At 49.2% G+C, this 18,089-nt stretch overlaps 1 protein-coding gene across 5 annotated transcripts in view; it reads right to left on the bottom strand.

Annotated features, from left to right (window-relative positions):
• Positions 1–11,829: 11,829 nt before the first annotated feature.
• The window catches only part of DHX35 (DEAH-box helicase 35), a 78,958-nt gene continuing 72,698 nt past the window's right edge, over positions 11,830–18,089 (bottom strand). For 2 of the 5 annotated variants that reach the window (XM_009233580.4, XM_054541446.2), the window contains 2 exons: positions 17,211–17,322; positions 11,831–13,047 (listed from right to left, as the gene is read on the bottom strand). In XM_009233580.4, the coding sequence (XP_009231855.1) occupies positions 13,003–13,047; positions 17,211–17,322 (157 nt within the window). In that variant the 3' untranslated portion in view covers positions 11,831–13,002. 5 annotated transcript variants of the gene reach the window in all.

Genomic DNA, 18,089 nt, shown 5'->3' with positions numbered 1-18,089 from the left:
CATTCTTAGGGTGTAAAGGGTTCCTGAAGCCAAAAAGTTTGAGAACTGCTGGTACAAGATGCTGGCACCATGCCTGGCTCACTGTAAGCACTCAGTAAATTATTATTGCTATGATTTGGAGCTACTATCATTGGGAGTTGAGTGATTTCTCCAGTCAAGCTGGGGAGGGGATTTGGGGGTGCAGATTTGGGGAGGCTGCCCCTGATTAGGGACATAGGTGGCACAAAGGTGAGATCCCCCCTGCCGGCTCCTAGCAGCCCCCTCACCTGGCACTCACTGTCAGCTTGGAGGGTTCAAAGCCATGGCCAAGGGAAAGGAGCACCTGGCTGATCTTGGCCCTAGCAGCTGGGATTGGCTGCACCTCGAGAAACACCTCCCTCAAAATTGCTCAGAGGGAGGCAGTTGGTGCAAAGTAGGAAGAGGCTGGAGAAGGAGATGTAATAGCTACTCCTCGATTAGCCTTACCATGTGTCAGGCATCATTGTAAGCACTCAAAGTTAAGTCATTTGAGCCCTGCAACAATCTTAGACAGTTGTTTAAAAATGTACACGGGATGATTTTGTTGTAATCAGGTATGGGAGGACGACAGACACAGAGTCAACTGCCTGAAAGGAAGATTGTATTACTTACAGTTCCCAAGAGGAGGGGACAACCTTCAGGGCCACCTGAACAAAATGAACAAAAATGCAGAAATGGGGTGACCTGGGACAGTCTGGGCATCCCAATGGCCCCTCAGATTCACCATGGCCCATCCGCTCCTCCTGGCAGGCCCTCGGGTCTGCAAGAGCCCTGATGGTGGAGAGGGGGCTGCGCGGGTGGCCCCCTCCTGCGGGCTGGCTTTTGACCCCTCTCCCGCACCCACCCCAACTCCACTCTGAAGGACCCTGGCAGGTCAGGTCAATAATTAGAACTCCATAAAGGTTTGCTGGTGTTATTTGATTTTTGTCGTTGCTTTTTGAACTGGGCCTGTAAAATGGAGAGGTTCCTGCCTTCCTTGGTGAAGTGGTCAAGATTTAAAGACTTGGTGAGTATAGTACAGCTTCTTGCAACGTGGACAGAGAAGGGGACACCGTCACGAGAGGTGCGGGGGCTCTTTTCACTCCGAGGCGCTCAGACCGGGAATGAGCTGCTGTGGGCGTGCCCGGTGGGCAGGCGGTGAGCTCGCACCGGGCAAGACACGGGTCTGACCCCTCCCCGCACTCACCTACTCCCTGGGCGTTCGCAGGACCCGGAGCAGCGCAAGGGCGTCCTGGCTGCGCAAACTCGGGGCTCCAGCGCCGCCTGCCGGCCGCCGTGTGCAACGCCGACCCGGAGGTCTCGCCGCCTCGGCCTGCGCTGGGGACGCGCGGGACACCCGGTTCCGGGAATCCTGGTGGGGGTCCGACCTTGCTGGGCGTAGGGAACGCGGCTCTGCAGGACGGGCCGCCGCCGAGGGCATCGGCAAGCTTCGGGGTGTGGACCCTGCCTGCGACCGCTGCATCCGTTTTGGGCAAGGCTGTGGCTTTTTGAGCCTCAGTCACTCTTTGCGGAGGACGAACAGGGTGGGAATTCGACTTCTCCCACCGCAGCGTCCCTGCAATCTCGTTCTCGAAGACGTCCCAACCTCCCTTCTAGTCCAGTCCCACCCCCAACATTCCTCCTACCCTACTCGCTGGACACTTCCTGCAATTGCAAATCCCGGTGTGTGGCTCATCCACGTGAAAACCCTTCAGAGCTCCTGGTTGTCGCATAAAACGTTGCTTTCATATTAAAACGAACATGGATTCTGGGAGGCAGAGGCTGGACGATCCCTTGGGCCCAGGAGTTGAAGGTTACAGTGAGCCATGATCCCCACTGCACCCCAGCCTGGGCAACAGATCGAGATTCTATGTCAGAAAAATAAAAAATACATAAAAAGTAAATAAAACGAACACGGATCAGACAGAATGAAATTGAGAGAATGTGGAGCTGCCCAGCTCAGAGCCACCAAGCCCCTAGCAGTCACAGGGGAAGGAGGCTCCCAGAGCTCCTGCAAGCCAGCCAAGAGGGGGCCCATTCTCCCAGGGAAACAGCATTGTCAAGCTGGGCTCCGTCTCCAAACCAAGCTCCAGAAGCCAGGTCAGGAATTGGGACAGGGCACAGGAGGGACAGCTTGTCTATGCTCCTGCACGTCTGGGCCTCAGCCGACAGTGATCCAGAAGGCTGGGCCCTGGAAGAGCTGGGCCAGAGGACCCACTTCTGAGATGGCATCGTGAACCAGAGCCCATGAGTGGCCTCTCCAGCATCCTGGTATCAGGTAGCTGGCTTGCTCAGGTGGCAGTGTCCCAGCAAGCCAGGCAGGAGCTGCATGGCCTTTTGTGACTCAGCCTCAGAAGTCACACCACATCACTTCACACAACCCTGGGTCAAAACCACCACCAACCTGGCCAGATTCATGAGAGGGACATAGACCCCACCTCTGCATGGCAGGCATGTCAAAGAATCTGTGGCGGGGGGTGGGGAAGGCACAGCACCAGTCCTTCTATTTTTTTTTTTTTTTTAAAGACAAGGTCTCGCTGTGTTGACCAGGCTGACATGCAGTGGTACAACTGATCACAGCTCACTGCAGCCTCAAACTCCTGGGCTCAAGTGACCTTCCCACCTCAACCTCATGAGTAGCTAGGGCTGGAGGCACACATACCACACTCAGCTAATTTTTTACATTATTATTTTTTTGTATAGACAGGAACTATGTTGCCCAGGCTGGTCTCAAACTCCTGGCCTCAAGCCATCCTCTAGCCTCAGCCTTTCAAAATGCTAGGATTATAGGCATGAGCCACCATGCCCAGCTCCATCTAGAAACTATGGTTTTGTGGCCCAGGGAAGGTGTCACCTGGATAGGGTATCGCCTATGTTTCACCTCCAAACTCGGTGCTCCCTCCAGAAATGGCACTAGTCTCTCCATCCCTACTGGATGAAAGATGGCCAAGAGAGACCTCCCTGAACCAGTTGCAATAGCTCGGAGCCATGACAGGATGAGGCCATGGAAAGGGGACACCGCAGGAGATGGTCGAAAAAGCAACATGATTTGCCTCAACCGTCATTTCTTAAATCCAGACACTTACAGGGAAGGGAGGGGAAGTGGGGGACACACAAGGAATAATGGGGAGATCAAGGCACTGGGAGAAGAGTTCTTATAGTGCCTCTGCCCTTCCATATCTGCTCTGGTCAGGTTGTCAGAAACAAGGTACCAGAAACACGGTCCACTTCCCCTGAGCCCATTGCCAGGAGTGGACAGCAGTGTGGGGACTCACTGCCTCCATGTGGCCAGCACAGGGCAGCATAGCGCTGCTCTGCTGCATCAGATGCCTGGCAACTTGGCAGTGCCAGTCTGGAGGACTCAGGACTCAACAGGACCAGACTCAGGACCGTCCACATCCCTGGCTAAGGACGGGCTGCAGCCTGGATGTGGGTCATGTTTTAGCACGTGAGCTCCAGGGAAGCAGGGACTGTGCTGTGTGTGCAGTGGTCTCTGATCTGCAAGTGCTTCTGGGTGTCCAGTGTCAGTGAGTTGTGTTGTGAAGGGCACAAAGGTGTCCATCAGATTCCTGGGTGGTTCTGAGCAGTGTGTGTGTCCTGATGCCAACACTCACCTGGTGTCCAGCAGCTCCACGGGCCTTCCACTCACTGCTCCCCCTGAAAACTCCAGTGTCCCGAGCCCCAGGGCCAGGCGGGCCCCTCTCCGGGCCTCTGTGCACCCCGACCCCCTGACATGGTCCTCCCCTCTGCTTAGGTCCTGGTCACCTCTGGCCTCTGCCCATCTTGAGGGCAGGGCCCTCATCACCGCATCTGGTTCTTTCCAGGGGTGACTTCCTATCTCCCTTATTTAAATAAAAGGAGTCCACCTTGAAGGAGATGCGGGGACCCGCACACCACGGCACCAGGGAGGCTGGGATGGACATGGAGGGAGGGGCAGCGGGTGCCCTCTGTGACACACGTGGAGGGAGCAGAGGCTCCTGTTTCCTAAGCAACCCCTGACCCAGCTCCTTTCTGGAATTTTACAATGGAGCTCACTGTGGCACCTATGCACATGGAAGGACAGGAGGGAGGGAGGGAGGGAGAGGGAAGGAAGGAAGGAAGGCTTGCTGGTTTTAAGTTATTATTACCCCATTGCATTGGTAAGGAAACTGAGTTGAAGACAAAATTATGTCTTGCCAAGGGTCACAAAGTTATCTAATTTTGGGTGTGGGGCTTAAACCAGGTCTCCTCCAGACCCAAAAGAGTATATCCTAAATGATCCCATGTGTATGAAATTCTAGAAAAGGCAAAGTTAGCCCATAGTGACAGAAAGCAGAATAGTGATGCCTGAGGCTGGGGGCAAAGTCGGGGTGGTCATTGACTACAAAAGATCATGAGAAACTTTTTGGGTGAAAATGTTCTATATTTGATTTTCGTGGTCACGGTGGTGTATTAATTTGTCAAAACATATTGACTATCCAATTAAATGAGTGCATTTATTACATGTGAATTATACCTCATTAAAGGTGGTCGTTTTTTAATTAGGGTCTTCTGACTTGGAGCTCAGTGCTCCTGTCCTCCCTACTCAGATGATGCCCAGTTGTGGTGTCACTAATCTGGGTCCTGTGCCCTGTAAGAGTTATTCGCATACCCAAAGGGTGTCCGAATTCCATCTGTGCACGAACAAGGAGATCAATCAAGAGAGGCTGTGGGGATGCAAAGCCCTTTTGTCCTAATCCTGGCTGGGGCAACAGACTAATCAATTGGCAAAAATCCCATGTGAAAATTTAACTCTCACGCCTATAATCCCAGCACTTTGGGAGGCTGAGACGGGAAGATCGCTTGAGTCCAGGAGTTCGAGATCAGCCTGGGTAACATAGTGAGACCCCGCCTCTTAAAAAAAAAAAAAAATTTAACTCCATCTATGCCCACTAAGAACAGGGCCAGACATCATCACAGTTCAGGAGAAGTGACCTTGGTTTATTAATCTGGGGACAGGAAACCTACCCTGTCTCCCTAGAAGCTGAGTTCCCACGAACCCATCACCACTGGGTCAGGAAATTGCCCCAGAATCTGCCCTCCTTCTGAGTCTGCAACTGAAGTCGGGAAGACCGAGGGTGATTTAGAACACCCTTCTCCAAGCAATGGAAAGCTTGGAGTAAGGCTTACATTGAACAAGTTCCCTGGTGGTTTCTTTCAGTTTGCATGCTGCCTCACTAACCTGGCCCAGATTTCTGCCTCCTACCAAGCAATCTTTGGAAAACCAGACACCAGTGCTAATTAAACTGGTTCTAAATGATCAGTAAGCCCAAGAGAGAGGAGGGAGCCACATCTGGGTGTAGCAAACACAGCTAAAGTCTACATGCTCCTCGGATGGCAAAAACTCATCAGGATCTTCAAAGTCTTGGCGTATCCAGTTCTCTTTCACCTCCTGAAGGCCAAAGGCTTAGAAGCACAGTGCCAAGTGCCGAAGTGGAGGGAACAAGAGTCCCTATGGGCTGAGAGCATAAATTCCAACCTAAGGATACTGATCAGCAGGAAGGACTTAAATGACACTGTCTGTCCTACTGGTTCCTGCCTTGGAAGTATGAAGGCACTCTGCCCAGATAAATTCCATAAGCTACCCTCCATTTTAGTAGTGTATTTAATCATAAACTGGGGAGGGCTTTTCCAGTGAGTTCCTTTGCCTCTACTGAAAGGGGCCAAGGGGCTGTATGCCTTTGACTCCTCGGTGATTAGACAAGCTCTGCAGCTGTTGCTGGCTTTCAGATTGCCGACGAAGATTAACTGTACCATGGGGCATGTAGAATAAACATGAGTTAAAAGGGTGTCCCAAGGAGATCATGTATCTGAGTAAAAATGCGCTGTGATAGGGAAAAAAAAGCATCAAAATGTCTCATGTTGTTGGCCGACTCACTCCATCCAGGGTAGAAGTGGTTCCTGCCAGGATACGAGCTTAGAGGTGGGAGGCAGGCTCCTGAAGCCAACTCCACAACCTCCTGCCTCCCCGGGCCACTGGTGAGCAGGTCTAAAACCTTAGACAAGAAGGGCTACATGTCCTAAAATCCACATCTCTTCCAGATGAACACTTGAGGCTCCTTCTCCCCATCTTATTTCATTTTACATTTTCTTTTATTGCCAATCCTTGTGTCCTACCCCCACCCCCACAGGCAACACTTCCACACTTCCAATGTACATCTTGTTTGTACATATTTTTGCAATCGTATTGGTTTTGTGTGCATGTAGTTTTAGTCTCCGTGAACAGGACTATCACAACAGTTTCTTTTTTTTTTTTTTTTGAGACGGACTCTCGCTCTGTTGCCAGGCTGGAGTGCAGTGGCACAATCTCAGCTCACTGCAACCACAGCCTCCCAGGTTCAAGTGATTCTCCTGCCTCAGCCTCCCAAGAGCTGTGACTACAGGTGCGCACCACCACGGCCAGCTAATTTTTGTATTTTTAGTAGAGATGGGGTTTCACCATGTTGGCCAGGATGGTCTCAATCTCTTGACCTTGTGATCTGCCCGCCTCGGCCTCCCAAAGTGCTGGGATTACAGCAGTTTCTTAATTCTTCCACTCAGCTATTTCTCAGGTCTGTGTTCTATGAACCTGCTCTGTACTGATCCACAGTGTCATCCAATACACTGTCCCTGCACACCTCCCAGGGATGGACATTAGTCCCCACCCCATCCATCACACCAGTAAGCATCCTTACATGTGTCTCCTAAGGACCTGGGTGAGAATTTTGCTGGGAACACACCCCCAGAAGCAGAGTTTCTGGGCTGTAGGGCAGGAACACACTTTATTGGATGAGTAGTCCTAGGTGGCTCTCCAGGACTGCTGTACCAGCTGTGCAGAGGCTGCCGCATCTCCATCCGCCACCTTTCCAGTGTGTTGCTAATCTCATGGGTGCAGAGTGATGTCTAATTGTTGCTTTAGCTTGTTTTTCTGATGACTAACTTTGAATATCTCTTCGGTGGTTTGGTGGAGTTTTGGGTCTGCCCTATACACTGTCTTCCATTCCCTTTGCCCATTTTTTTCTGCTGGGGTTGTCTTTTCACTGGTGATTTATAGGAGCTCCTTGTACATTCTTGATATTTAATCCTTTGTTTGAAATAGCTTCCCCCAGCTCCCACACCTACAGGTAGGCCTTTTGCCAACCACTAAAGCAAATTAAGCGTAGTAAGAAATGAAGAGGCTGGGCTCAGTGGCTCACGCCTGTAATCCTAGCACTTTGGGAGGCCAAGGCAGGCGGATCACGAGGTCAAGAGATAGTGACCACAGTGAAACCCCATCTCTATTAAAAAATACAAAAAATTAGCCAGGCACGGTGGCGGGTGCCTGTAGTCCCAGCTACTCAGGAGGCTGAGGCAGGAGAATGGCGTGAACTCAGGAGGCAGAGCTTGCAGTGAGCCGAGATCGTGCCACTGCACTCCAGCCTGGGCAACAGAGCGAGACTCTGTCTCAAAAAAAAAAAAAAAAGAAATGAAGAGAAGGGGGGCAAAGGAAGTAAAATAAAATGGGAAGTCAACTGTTGAGTTTTAAACTAATACACTAAAGTAGAATATGAAAATCACAGAAAAGACCAGACATAGTGGCTCATACCTGTAATCCCAGCACTTTGGGAGGCCGAGGTGGGTGGATCACTAGGGCTCAGTAGTTTGAGACCAGCCTGTGCAACATCAAGAAACCCCGTCTTTACAAAAATACAAAAATTAGCCAGGCGTGGTGGCGCACGCCTGTGGTCCCAGCTACCACGGAGGCTGAGATGGGAGGATCACTTGAGCCCAGGAGGCCGAGGCGGCAGTGAGCCCATATCGCACCACTACACTCCAGCCTGGGTGACAAAGTGAGACTTTGTATCAAAACAAAACAAAAAGAAACAAAAGAAGATCACAGAAGAAAATATTTATCGAACCACAACAACAAAACTAAGTGAGACTTTTTGTACCTAAATGTCCAAAATAAAAGTTAAACAAACAAACAGAGTACAAAAAAGACCAAGACGTTAACATAAATGTCGAGGAAAAAATACTTTTGAAGAGCATTAACAACTGCTTTCTTTTTAAAACTTCACGGTAAAAAGGAAAATCATGCAGAGGTCAAAGAGGTGGAGATTAAAGGGGCGAGGCATACCCATGAGGAAAAACAAAAAAACAAAAAACAGCAAAGGGAAAACACAGGGACAGCAGACACCAATCAAACTGAAGACTGCACTTGAAAACAGAACAAGCCTAAAATGCGGGGAAGAAAAGCAACCAAGAGAACGGGGCTAAAATAAACAGCCTGACGGTGAGCTGGTAAGGCCTTATCAGCCAGCTCTGCTCTCCTGGGGTCCGAGGCGATGTAGAGGCTGATGGCAGTGGTGGGGACGCAGGAAGGAACTCAGGCGACCTTTGGGTCCTATATGGGTCCGCCCATCAGGCTGAGGCCAGCAAAGAGCCTGGCTAGGACGTTCATACTTGGAGCCACTGATGAGGCCATGGTCAAGAAGCCATGGGCAGTAGCCTGTGCTGGTCGTTCACCTGGCTACGGAGATCCTGGGGTATTAAATCCTGTACCTGTGCCACCCTTCCCTTGTGAACCTCCCAGCCTCCCTAGCCTGCTCATTGCCTTCAGGAGAACCCACAAGTGGGAGCCATGTGTGCCAGAGGGCCTGGGGGAATGCTGCGCTGGGAATCTCTTTGGCCGCGCTTAAGCAGGCAAGGAGACGCCCTGTTCCAGCAAGTCCAATGCCACCCAAGAGTGCAAAAGGGAACACCACCAGGATTCACCAGAGACGTCAGCGTGTCATCCTTGCTTGCTGGAGGGAGCAATGACTGTGAGGACCCAGGGACAAGCCCTCTCCAGACCGCCTGCCATGCAAATTCCACCTGGTCATCCACAGTAGCCAGCTGTTGGTGCAATTATTTGATTGGCTATTTCCAGTTCCAATGACTCAGAAAAAAAGAAAAAAAAAAACAGATTAAACTGACAAGAAATCCAGAGTTCCATCATCCTGTTTCATCACAAATTAGAAGGCTGAGGAGAAAATTCAGATGAATCATTGGAGAGCGGAAAATATCTGATCTTATCTTGAGGTGAAGAAGGGATATGGGGCTGAGACTTGCCAACTCGAATTCTTCCAGGGGATAGAAATGTCCCCCAATGGCGCCAAAGTTCACTTGAAACCCAGGTGGGTGCTTGGCAGTTCAGATCCACTTCCCAGACGATGATCTTGGTGCTGATGCTGCCAGATGCCCTGCCTGGCCCACTCAGCCACAACCCAGTAGTTCCCAGACTTGAGGATTACATCAGTTTTTGTTTCATCATTTTGAATTGGTTTTTAATTGGGTGACAGATGAACGACTGTTGACATTTTATTTTTCCAAAGAAAACATTAAAAAATAAAACCACCATCTACTATCACCATTGTTTCCTAAAAGCATCTTAGCACCAAGAAAAGACTAAAGGATGGCTGGGCAAGGTGGCTCATGCCTATAATCCCAGCACTTTGGGAGGCCAAGGCGAGCAGATCACTTGAGGTCAGGAGTTTGAAACCAGCCTGGCCAACACAATGAAACCCCGTCTCCACTAAAAATACAAAAATTAGCTGGGTGTGGTGGCAGGTGCCTGTAATCCCAGATACTAAGGAGACTGAGGCAGGAGAATCACTTGAACCCAGGAGGTGGAGGTTGCAGTGAGCCGAGATCATGCTATTGCACTCTAGCCTGGGTGACAGAGCAAGACTCTGACTCAAAAAATAAAAATAAAAAATAAAAAACACTAAAGGATGGTCTTTTATAGAGAATAAACTTAAGCTTTATAAAATGCTCATTACTACACATTCCTCATTTTTGCAGGACTCAGGAAAATTTATAGTGGGCTGACATTGATGCCTGCTGCCACAATCCACCTAGGGTCGAATCCCAACCCCGCAGATCTGTGTTCTGGGGAAACACGTAAGGGGGATTGGGCTGGGGTCTAAGCACACTTGTGAAGAAACAATTTATCAGCTTTCACTCAGACCTGACGCTCTGATCTTCCCGCTGGGGGCTATCTGTCCACTGGGCTGCATGTCTTCACATCTTCAACTCCTGTCCCCAGGATTCCCAAGCCCACCACTTCATCAGAATCACCCGAGATGGGGCTTTTACAGCTTACAGCTTCCCAGGCCTCACTGCCAGACATCCAGTCTTGTGGCTCCAGGACGGAGTCTCATGGTTTTCCAGATTTAGGCCCCTTGGCCTGCGCCTCCCTCCCCCAGCCACCCAACCCTCCATCTGGTCAGGAGCAGACGTCCTTGCTCAGGCTAGGAGACGTGTCAGCCACACTGTCAGCACCAGGCCCTGGAAAACAGAGCTGAGGGCAGGGCTGGGGTGCTGGGGACAACCCAGGACTGAATGGCAGGGCCCGGCCCATGAAGCTAGAGCAGCACTGATAGCAGGCTGTGCTGACACCAGGACAAAACAGTGGAGATGGGAGCATGGAGCTGGGGCACTAGGCAGCTCTCCAAGTTCATGGCCCATGTGAAATGCTCAGCAGTGCGGGGATGGCCAGGGAAGAACATGAGAGTGGTCAGTCCTTTCACCAGGAAAGCATCTTGTCGTGGAGATGTCTCTGTGGATACAGCCCTGGCCTTAACAACCCCTACTGGACCTCTGCCATCTCCTGCCACCCTGTCCTTCTTGCGCGCCCAGCTCCATCCTGGTCCACTCATCTGGTTACTTGTTGTCAAGTGTCTCCACCTCATCCCTGTGCCATGCACATGGCCTGAGGGCTCAACATTTGCTGGCTGGACTGAGCGGTGCACTGGCTGAACCAAGGGCTCCCTGTGATGACAATGTCCAAGCCCCGGGGAAACCAGCTATGGCAGAGAACTGGCAGGGTCTCTGCAAGCCACCAACACAGAAAGCTGCCATCTCTGGGCCTACAGGGCACCACCGCCTTCATGCTTTCCAGTGCTAGCTTCTCTCTGCCCTCTCACTTGCTCCAAAGGGAAGACACAGCAATGCTGTGGGGAATTTCACTAGCAGTATCTGAAGACCTGTGTGGAGCCCAAGGGGACTAATTCTGTGGAAGTACTAGGGGACAGTCTGTGAGGTACTAGGCCCTGCTGTCACATCTGTGAGCTGATAATGGGAACGGTGACACAGACCTGCAACAGACAAAGTCAAAAGCTCTCATCTCTCTCACCCAGGCCAGGCCCTACTCCCTGGTGAGTTGTGTGGTCCCAGCCTTAACCATTCCTACTGTAAAGGGGCCTCCCCACGGGCCCAGGATTTTGCAGTTGCTTCGGACAGCAAGGACCTGTCCCACCCATCACAGACTGTGACATAACACAGGACACAACACTGGGAGGTGTCTCCTGGGGAAGGCTGCCTTCTGAAAGGTGGAGAGACAGAGGGGAGGCATGTGCTCAGGATCAGGCGCCCAGGGGTACAGGCAGCAGCGTGCAGGGACAGGCTTGCCTCTGGGTGCTCCCTCCAGATTGTCCAGGCTTCCAGTGGACTCTGGTCTCCAATCTGAGGATGTGAAACCTGTACCCTTCCCCTTCCACAGCCACATAAGCTTTTTAGGATCAGCCCCATTCCTAAAGCCAAACTTGAAAAATAATGTTTCTGACCTCTCTACAGGAAGATCCCAATTGGAAACTGGCAAGAATTAGCACCTCTTTGGGACTTCTTTTAAACGTCCCACAGTTTAATCAGGTCTTGAGGTCATTCAGTCACATCATCTTGCTTTAGGGGGCTTCCTGTGTCCCTGAGGTCCCAAAGCTGCTGTATGCCACAGCATTAAGTTTCTTAGCTAATGTCAGGCCCTCACTCCGAACAATTCATTAGAACATCTCAACATACAGACCATGAGAACCAGGTGTGGGAGGGAAGACATTTACTTTAGGTAGAAAGGTTTACTATTATTAACAAGTTATCACTATTATTTACATGTTTATAAAATGGAAATAAAAATGACATACATGTTTGGTGCCAAAAGTGGCACATCCAAACTAATATCAGTATAAAAATAAATGTTCAAGCTATGTGTTTTTAAAATAAAGGTCATTGAAACAGTAAGGGAAAAAATCTGCATCTGGCATGTGTTGAAATGTAATCATCATCACAGCAAAGCAGCCCCGGGGCAACAAAACCAGTGCCTGCTGGAAGAACCGCCCCCGCGCGCTCTTGCAAGAACCCAAACAAACAAAAAAACAAATACACCAGTGATGTTCCTGAGCTACAGAAGTTTAGGGCATCCAAACTGTTGTGAATTCCTGCTAAAGAGGAGGCCCTGTGGGATCTGAGCTGATGAACTCTCCTGAGTGCTCAGCTAGCGTGGCACCAGGACCTGGCACTGCACTCTGAGAGGACGCTAAGCCCACTTGTGAAACACAAATCCTCGGCTAACACAAAACAGCGCATGAGTCCTCTCTGTCAATCACCAATCCCTTGCAAGTCTCCTGGCTGCAGAAAAACAGGGACATGGGCTGAGGACAGACAGAAGCCAGTGGGTTTGGGAGCCCCTGTGCCCATCAGACATGCCCCTTGGTGGTTTCGGCAGAGATCCCCAATGTTTTGTTCCTTCATAGCGACACGCTTGTTCACACCTGGCAGCGGACCTCATTGGTTAACACAGCCGTGGCCCCAGGAGGGAAAGCAAAGCCAGCCCAGCAAACGCTCTGTCCACCCCACATGGTGTTTCGACCTTCAGTGGCTAACTTTCCTGCTTGTTACCCATAGAGCTGGGCCAGGGCTGCGTGCCTGCTGGAAGTGGCATGCTGGGTTAGTGAGAGTGCTGAGTGAGCCAACTCCCACTCTGCCCGCTGCAGCACAGAAGGATGCCTGCCCATGCACAAAGTCCTCCAGGATCCCAGCAAGGACGCAAATGCTGTGGGCAGCGGGAAGAAAGGACTAATGAACAGGCCGCAGCCCCCTTCAGAGCAACCAAACATTCCACAGGAGCTTGTGCCAGCTCACCCCACCTGGGGCCAGGGGCAGCAGCATGGAGGAGAGGACACCAGCAGTCCCTGCAGCCACGGCTGTGGGCTCCTCTCACTGGTCCTGGACCTTGGCCCTTTTGGCTTTCAGAGACAGGTGCTGCAACAGAAGAGAAGACACTACAGTTGGGGTTTATTAGACAAAGAAACCAGACTGCAACATAATCCCCATACGAATGACCACATCAAATCTTCCATCTGGTCCACATCTTCCCAGTAAATGCTGAGCTGTTCATGAAATAGCCTGGAAGGAAAAAGCCCAAGTGGCCAATGAAGAAGCTGACCTTAATTCAGCCACCAGCAACCCGAGGCCCAAGCCACAGCGGCTGAAGCTGGTTATACAGGGCTCTGCGAAAGCTGTCAAGGAAAGGTTTTCTTTTTGAGACACGGCTCTCCCTCTGCCCCAGCCTAGAGGACAGCACCGCAGCCAGACAACTGTGCTCAGGAGACTGGGCTCAGTCTGGAAATGACCTCAAATCTCCAGGAAGTTCCTGACAATAGTCAAGAAAAATTATTCTCTCTTTAGGAACAAGGAAGTCAATTTACCAAGCATCTCGACACGCCAGGTACCCATGCTCAAGGATGGAGATAAAGACACGGCCTCTGCCCACATGGAGGGTACAAGCTTGCTGGGAAGACAGAAAGGACACCTCCTAGTGACACTTTTTTTCCCCCAGAAATGTCACTTTCTACCATTATGAATAACATGAAGCACAATATTATAATCATAGGCATCAGATAATAGGATTGGAAAATGAAGTATTTTTTACATTCTAAAGCAAAGCCAAAAGTGGCAGAAATCCTTAAATACGCCTTTGAGGCAGAGTGTGTAAATATAAGCTTTTAATGAAAGACCTCCCTCCACTCATCAACTGGGATACACCCGACAGCCCATTACTACTCATCAATAACCAAGAGATCCCTGAGCCGTGCCAACTAACACACAGTGAGAGCCTCACATGAGAATGCCAACCCCAACTGCTCCGGAGCTGGTGTGCCCACTTCTTAGCACGGCCACATGGCCTCATAACATCAGGCCGCATTGCCCCCAGAGAGAACTGCAGGCCCTGAAAAAATGGAGGGCGTGCACAAAGACACAGCGCACCACCAGGTATGACGTGAGAGACAACAGAGTGAACAGGACCCGGATCTAAATGAGCTACAAGAACTCAGACTTTCCATCTGCTTACATCTGAGGGAGGACCACTACAGGCTCTTGCAAAGGCCACGTTAAAAGGGTTTTCCCTAATAATGAAGATATCTTTGAGAATAAGGAAAAATAATTTAAAAGCCAGAAGGCAAATCTCTGAATAGGTCACCCCGTTCTTCCCCTGTCTAGCTGTAGGTCTTGCTGAATTTCTCTGAATTCTCTCCTCTCTACACATCACCTGATATAACCCCTACAGCTAATGTTAGATATCCATGGCCTTAGCTTGGGGATGGGAGATGACGCCATTGTGCCTGTGGGGCCATTTTTGGTGCTTTTTTCTGGGAAGAATGTTGAATATAAACAAAGCTGACTCTGAACCATTTCAGGCCTCCACACAGGGTGAGAGCAACATTCTGAAAAACAGCGGTGATGGAAAGTCTCCAAAGGTGCCAGGAACAGAGCCGTGAATGATCTGTGGGCTGTGGACGGTTGCGAGGTGCTGCACTGTGTTCAATAAAGGAACATCTACCATACATGGGCAACCCCTGCAGATCTGGAGGTTCTTTGAGAAATCAATCTGCTTTGGACAAGTTAATAGTAGAAGTGCCCTTGGACTATACAGTTAAGAAACAACACAAGTTTCTCTGTGGTTTGGGGACCATCGTTATACAATGAGGTTGTTGTATTAGGTGATTTCTTTTTTTTTTTTTTTTTTTGGGACAGTCTTGCTCTGTCGCCTAGGCTGGAGTGCAGTGGCGTGATCTCGGCTCACTGCAGCCTCCACCTCCTGGGTTCAAGTGATTCTCCTGCCTCAGCCTCCCAAGTAGCTGGGATTACAGGCACATGCCACCATGCCCAGCTAATTTTTGTATTTTTAGTAGAGACGGGGTTTCACCACGTTGGCCAGGCTGGTCTCGAACTCCTGTCCTCATGTGATCCAACCACCTCAGCCTCCCAAAGTGCTGGGATTACAGGCGTGAGCCACTGTGCTCGGCCGCACTAGGTGATTTCTAAAGGTCTGTCCCAGCCTCTCTAAAAATACTCCAATGACAGTGGAGGTGATGGGCTTAAAAATAAAAAAGCCATTTGGAGAGAAGAGACAAATGAAGAAATTTGGGCTTGTCATTTTCTTCAAACTTCTGAAGCTATTTGCTCTTTAACTTTGTGGGTTTGACCTAAAGAAACTGGAATTTTGAGCTGAGAAGGGAAAATGACTCAGCTTCTGGGCTAATTCTGTTTCCAAGAGTCTAAATGAATCCAAGACAATTTCAGGCTTATCCTTCTCTGGCTGTCTGCATCTTCTTGCTTTAACAGGCATTTTGACCACTGCAACATTCCTCTTTCAACCTCTAGTTTACCTTTCTGATCCCTTCTCTTGACTCCTGAAGTCTGCTGCTTTCCACCTGAGAGGTTTTGAAGGAAAAGCCTTTCTTTCACCAGGTTTATTCTTATCAACCTAATTCAGCAAAGACAACACACTCTGCATTTTTATCAGTCCTGCAGGCTGATCTGCTGTCTAGCTGAAATATCTGAATTGGGATGTGTGAAGAACTATAAAGGTGTGAAATGGTTTTTGTTTGATTAGATAAAAATTAAATATTATAAAATTTTGAGAGAGCAATTTCCCTTGACTTTGCTGGAGCGGGAGAGATGAGGAGATTCTTCCATTTACAGGGTCACAAATTCAAATGTCTCCTAGAGTGGAGCAGGCAAGTAAGCAAGTGACATGGGACTACGGCACCTGGCGATGTCACTGACAGCAGGCAGCCACCGCTAAGCCCCTGTGATGCCACCACGTAGGAACTCAAGCCTAGTGTTGCCAGACTAAACATGTCTTTCAAGAGAAACCAGAAATTCATGTTTAATATGAAATCTCCCAATTTTTAAATGTGGCAATCATTCAAATATCGCTTTGGAAACACTGTGTAGTCCAATTCTGGCCCTAATGGAGAAAAAGGTTTCGGACTTTCCCTTCTGCTGTAAACAACAGTAAACTTGGGCAAAATATGTAAAGCAAGTATTTTCAGGCAACAAACAGCACAGGGCTGTAACCCTTTTAAAAAAGGAGCTGGGCGTGGTGGCTCACACCTGTAATCCCAACACTTTGGGAGACCAAGGCGGGCGGATCACCAGAGGTCAGGAGTTCAAGACCAGCCTGGCCAATATGGCAAAACTCTGTCTCTACTAAAAATACAAAAATTAGCCGGGCATGGTGGCGCACACCTGTAATCCCAGCTATTAGAGAGGCTGAGGCAGGAGAATCACTTGAACCTGGGAAGCAGAGGTTGCAGTGAGCTGAGATTGTGCCACTGCATTCCAGCCAGGATGAGAGAGCAAGACTCTGTCTCAAAAATAAATAAATAAAAATAAAAAACGAACTGGTGGGCATGGTGGCTCACACCTGTAATCCCAGCAATTTGGGAGACCAAGGCAGGAGGACCATTTGAGCCCAGGTATTTGAGACTAGCCTGGGCAAAATAGTGAAACCCCATCCCTAAAAAAATTTTTTTTAATTAGCTCAGGCCAGGCCTGCTGGCTCATACCTGTAATCCCAGCACTTTGGGAGGCTGAGGTGGGGGGATCACTTGAGGCCAGGAGTTTGAAACCAGCCTGGCCAACACAGTGAAACCGTTGTGTCTATTAAAAATACAAAAAAAAAAAGAAAAAGAAAAAAATGAGCCAGACATGGTGGCACACACCTGTAATCCCAGCTACATGGGGGCTAAGGCAGGAGAATTGCTTGAACCCGGGAAACGGAGCTTGCAGTGAGCCATGATCGCGCCATTGCACTCCAGCCAGGGCAACAAAGCGAGACTCTGTCTCAAAAAAAAAAAAAAAAATAGTTTGGAAGAGCAAAAGGAGAAACAAAGCAATACCTTTTTTCTTTTTTTTTCTTATGAGGTTAGGGGGATTTATTTTTAACTGCACTTCACTATGAATTAAACGCTAGAGTGCTTTCCCAGAATGTTTTGGGGATATGGTAATGGCCTTTCCACCCTATGCACCACTAGCGGGAACACACATAGGGCATTAAATTGGAAAAAAAAAGTACATTTAAAAACATGGAGATGCTGCGAACAGGTGGCTGGGGCACAGACTCAGTTCATTCCTACCGTTCCTTGTTGATAAAAGTGTGGAGCCAGCTCCAACAGCCAGGCCGATTCAATGGCAGTCACATCTCTCATGTAATACTTGGAGGTTTGTATAACTTCGTTATAGATAACCCTGAAATGAGAAAGAAACATGAGCTAATTTCCCCCTCTTGTGATGACAGTCAGGAACCACAGTTAGACATGCTGTTTCCTTTAACCTTTAACAGGTTCTACTCTATGTGCCAGACACTGTGCTAAACACATGCATTTATGTTGCTCACCACAGCCTCAAGACCTAAGTGCTGGGTAATGGTGTGTCCATTTTTCAGATGATACTCTAAATCCTAAATGACTTCTGGGGCATCTCAGTTATCCGCGAAGGACCTTTCTGGATCCTTCATCTGCATTTACAGAACTCTGAACTGAGCCTAATGACTTTATTAGAAAATGCAGAAATAGAGGCAAAGACTTGCCTGATTCTGAAAGAGGCTGGGAACTGACTATAAAGAGACACAAAGGAATTTTCTAAAATGATAACAATATTGTATAACTTATGTGGGTCCAGGTTACATGGGTATACACATTTGTCAAAACTCATCTTGCACTGTAAATAAATTATACCTTTATTTAAGGGAAAAAATGTTTCTGAGGCTCAGGTAATAGACAACCAAAGAGCCAAGAGCATAACATCCAGTCCCCTGATTTTAGGTGTGCATATGAGTAGATATTAATTTCTGAAACATCCGAAGTGCTGATTCAGGGCTTCCCGCGTAACTATAAACATACCAGCCACACTACAGTTCCCCACCCCTCAAAAACCAGTAAGTGAATCTCAGCTGATGAAAGGAAAAAGGAGGGTCCCCCTGCAAAGAGGCCGTGATGGGGGGGCACTTTCTTTGC

The sequence above is a fragment of the Pongo abelii genome, chromosome 21, assembly GCF_028885655.2.
Source record: "Pongo abelii isolate AG06213 chromosome 21, NHGRI_mPonAbe1-v2.0_pri, whole genome shotgun sequence".
Taxonomy (NCBI): domain Eukaryota; kingdom Metazoa; phylum Chordata; class Mammalia; order Primates; family Hominidae; genus Pongo; species Pongo abelii.
This window is presented reverse-complemented; position numbering and strand designations above follow the sequence as displayed.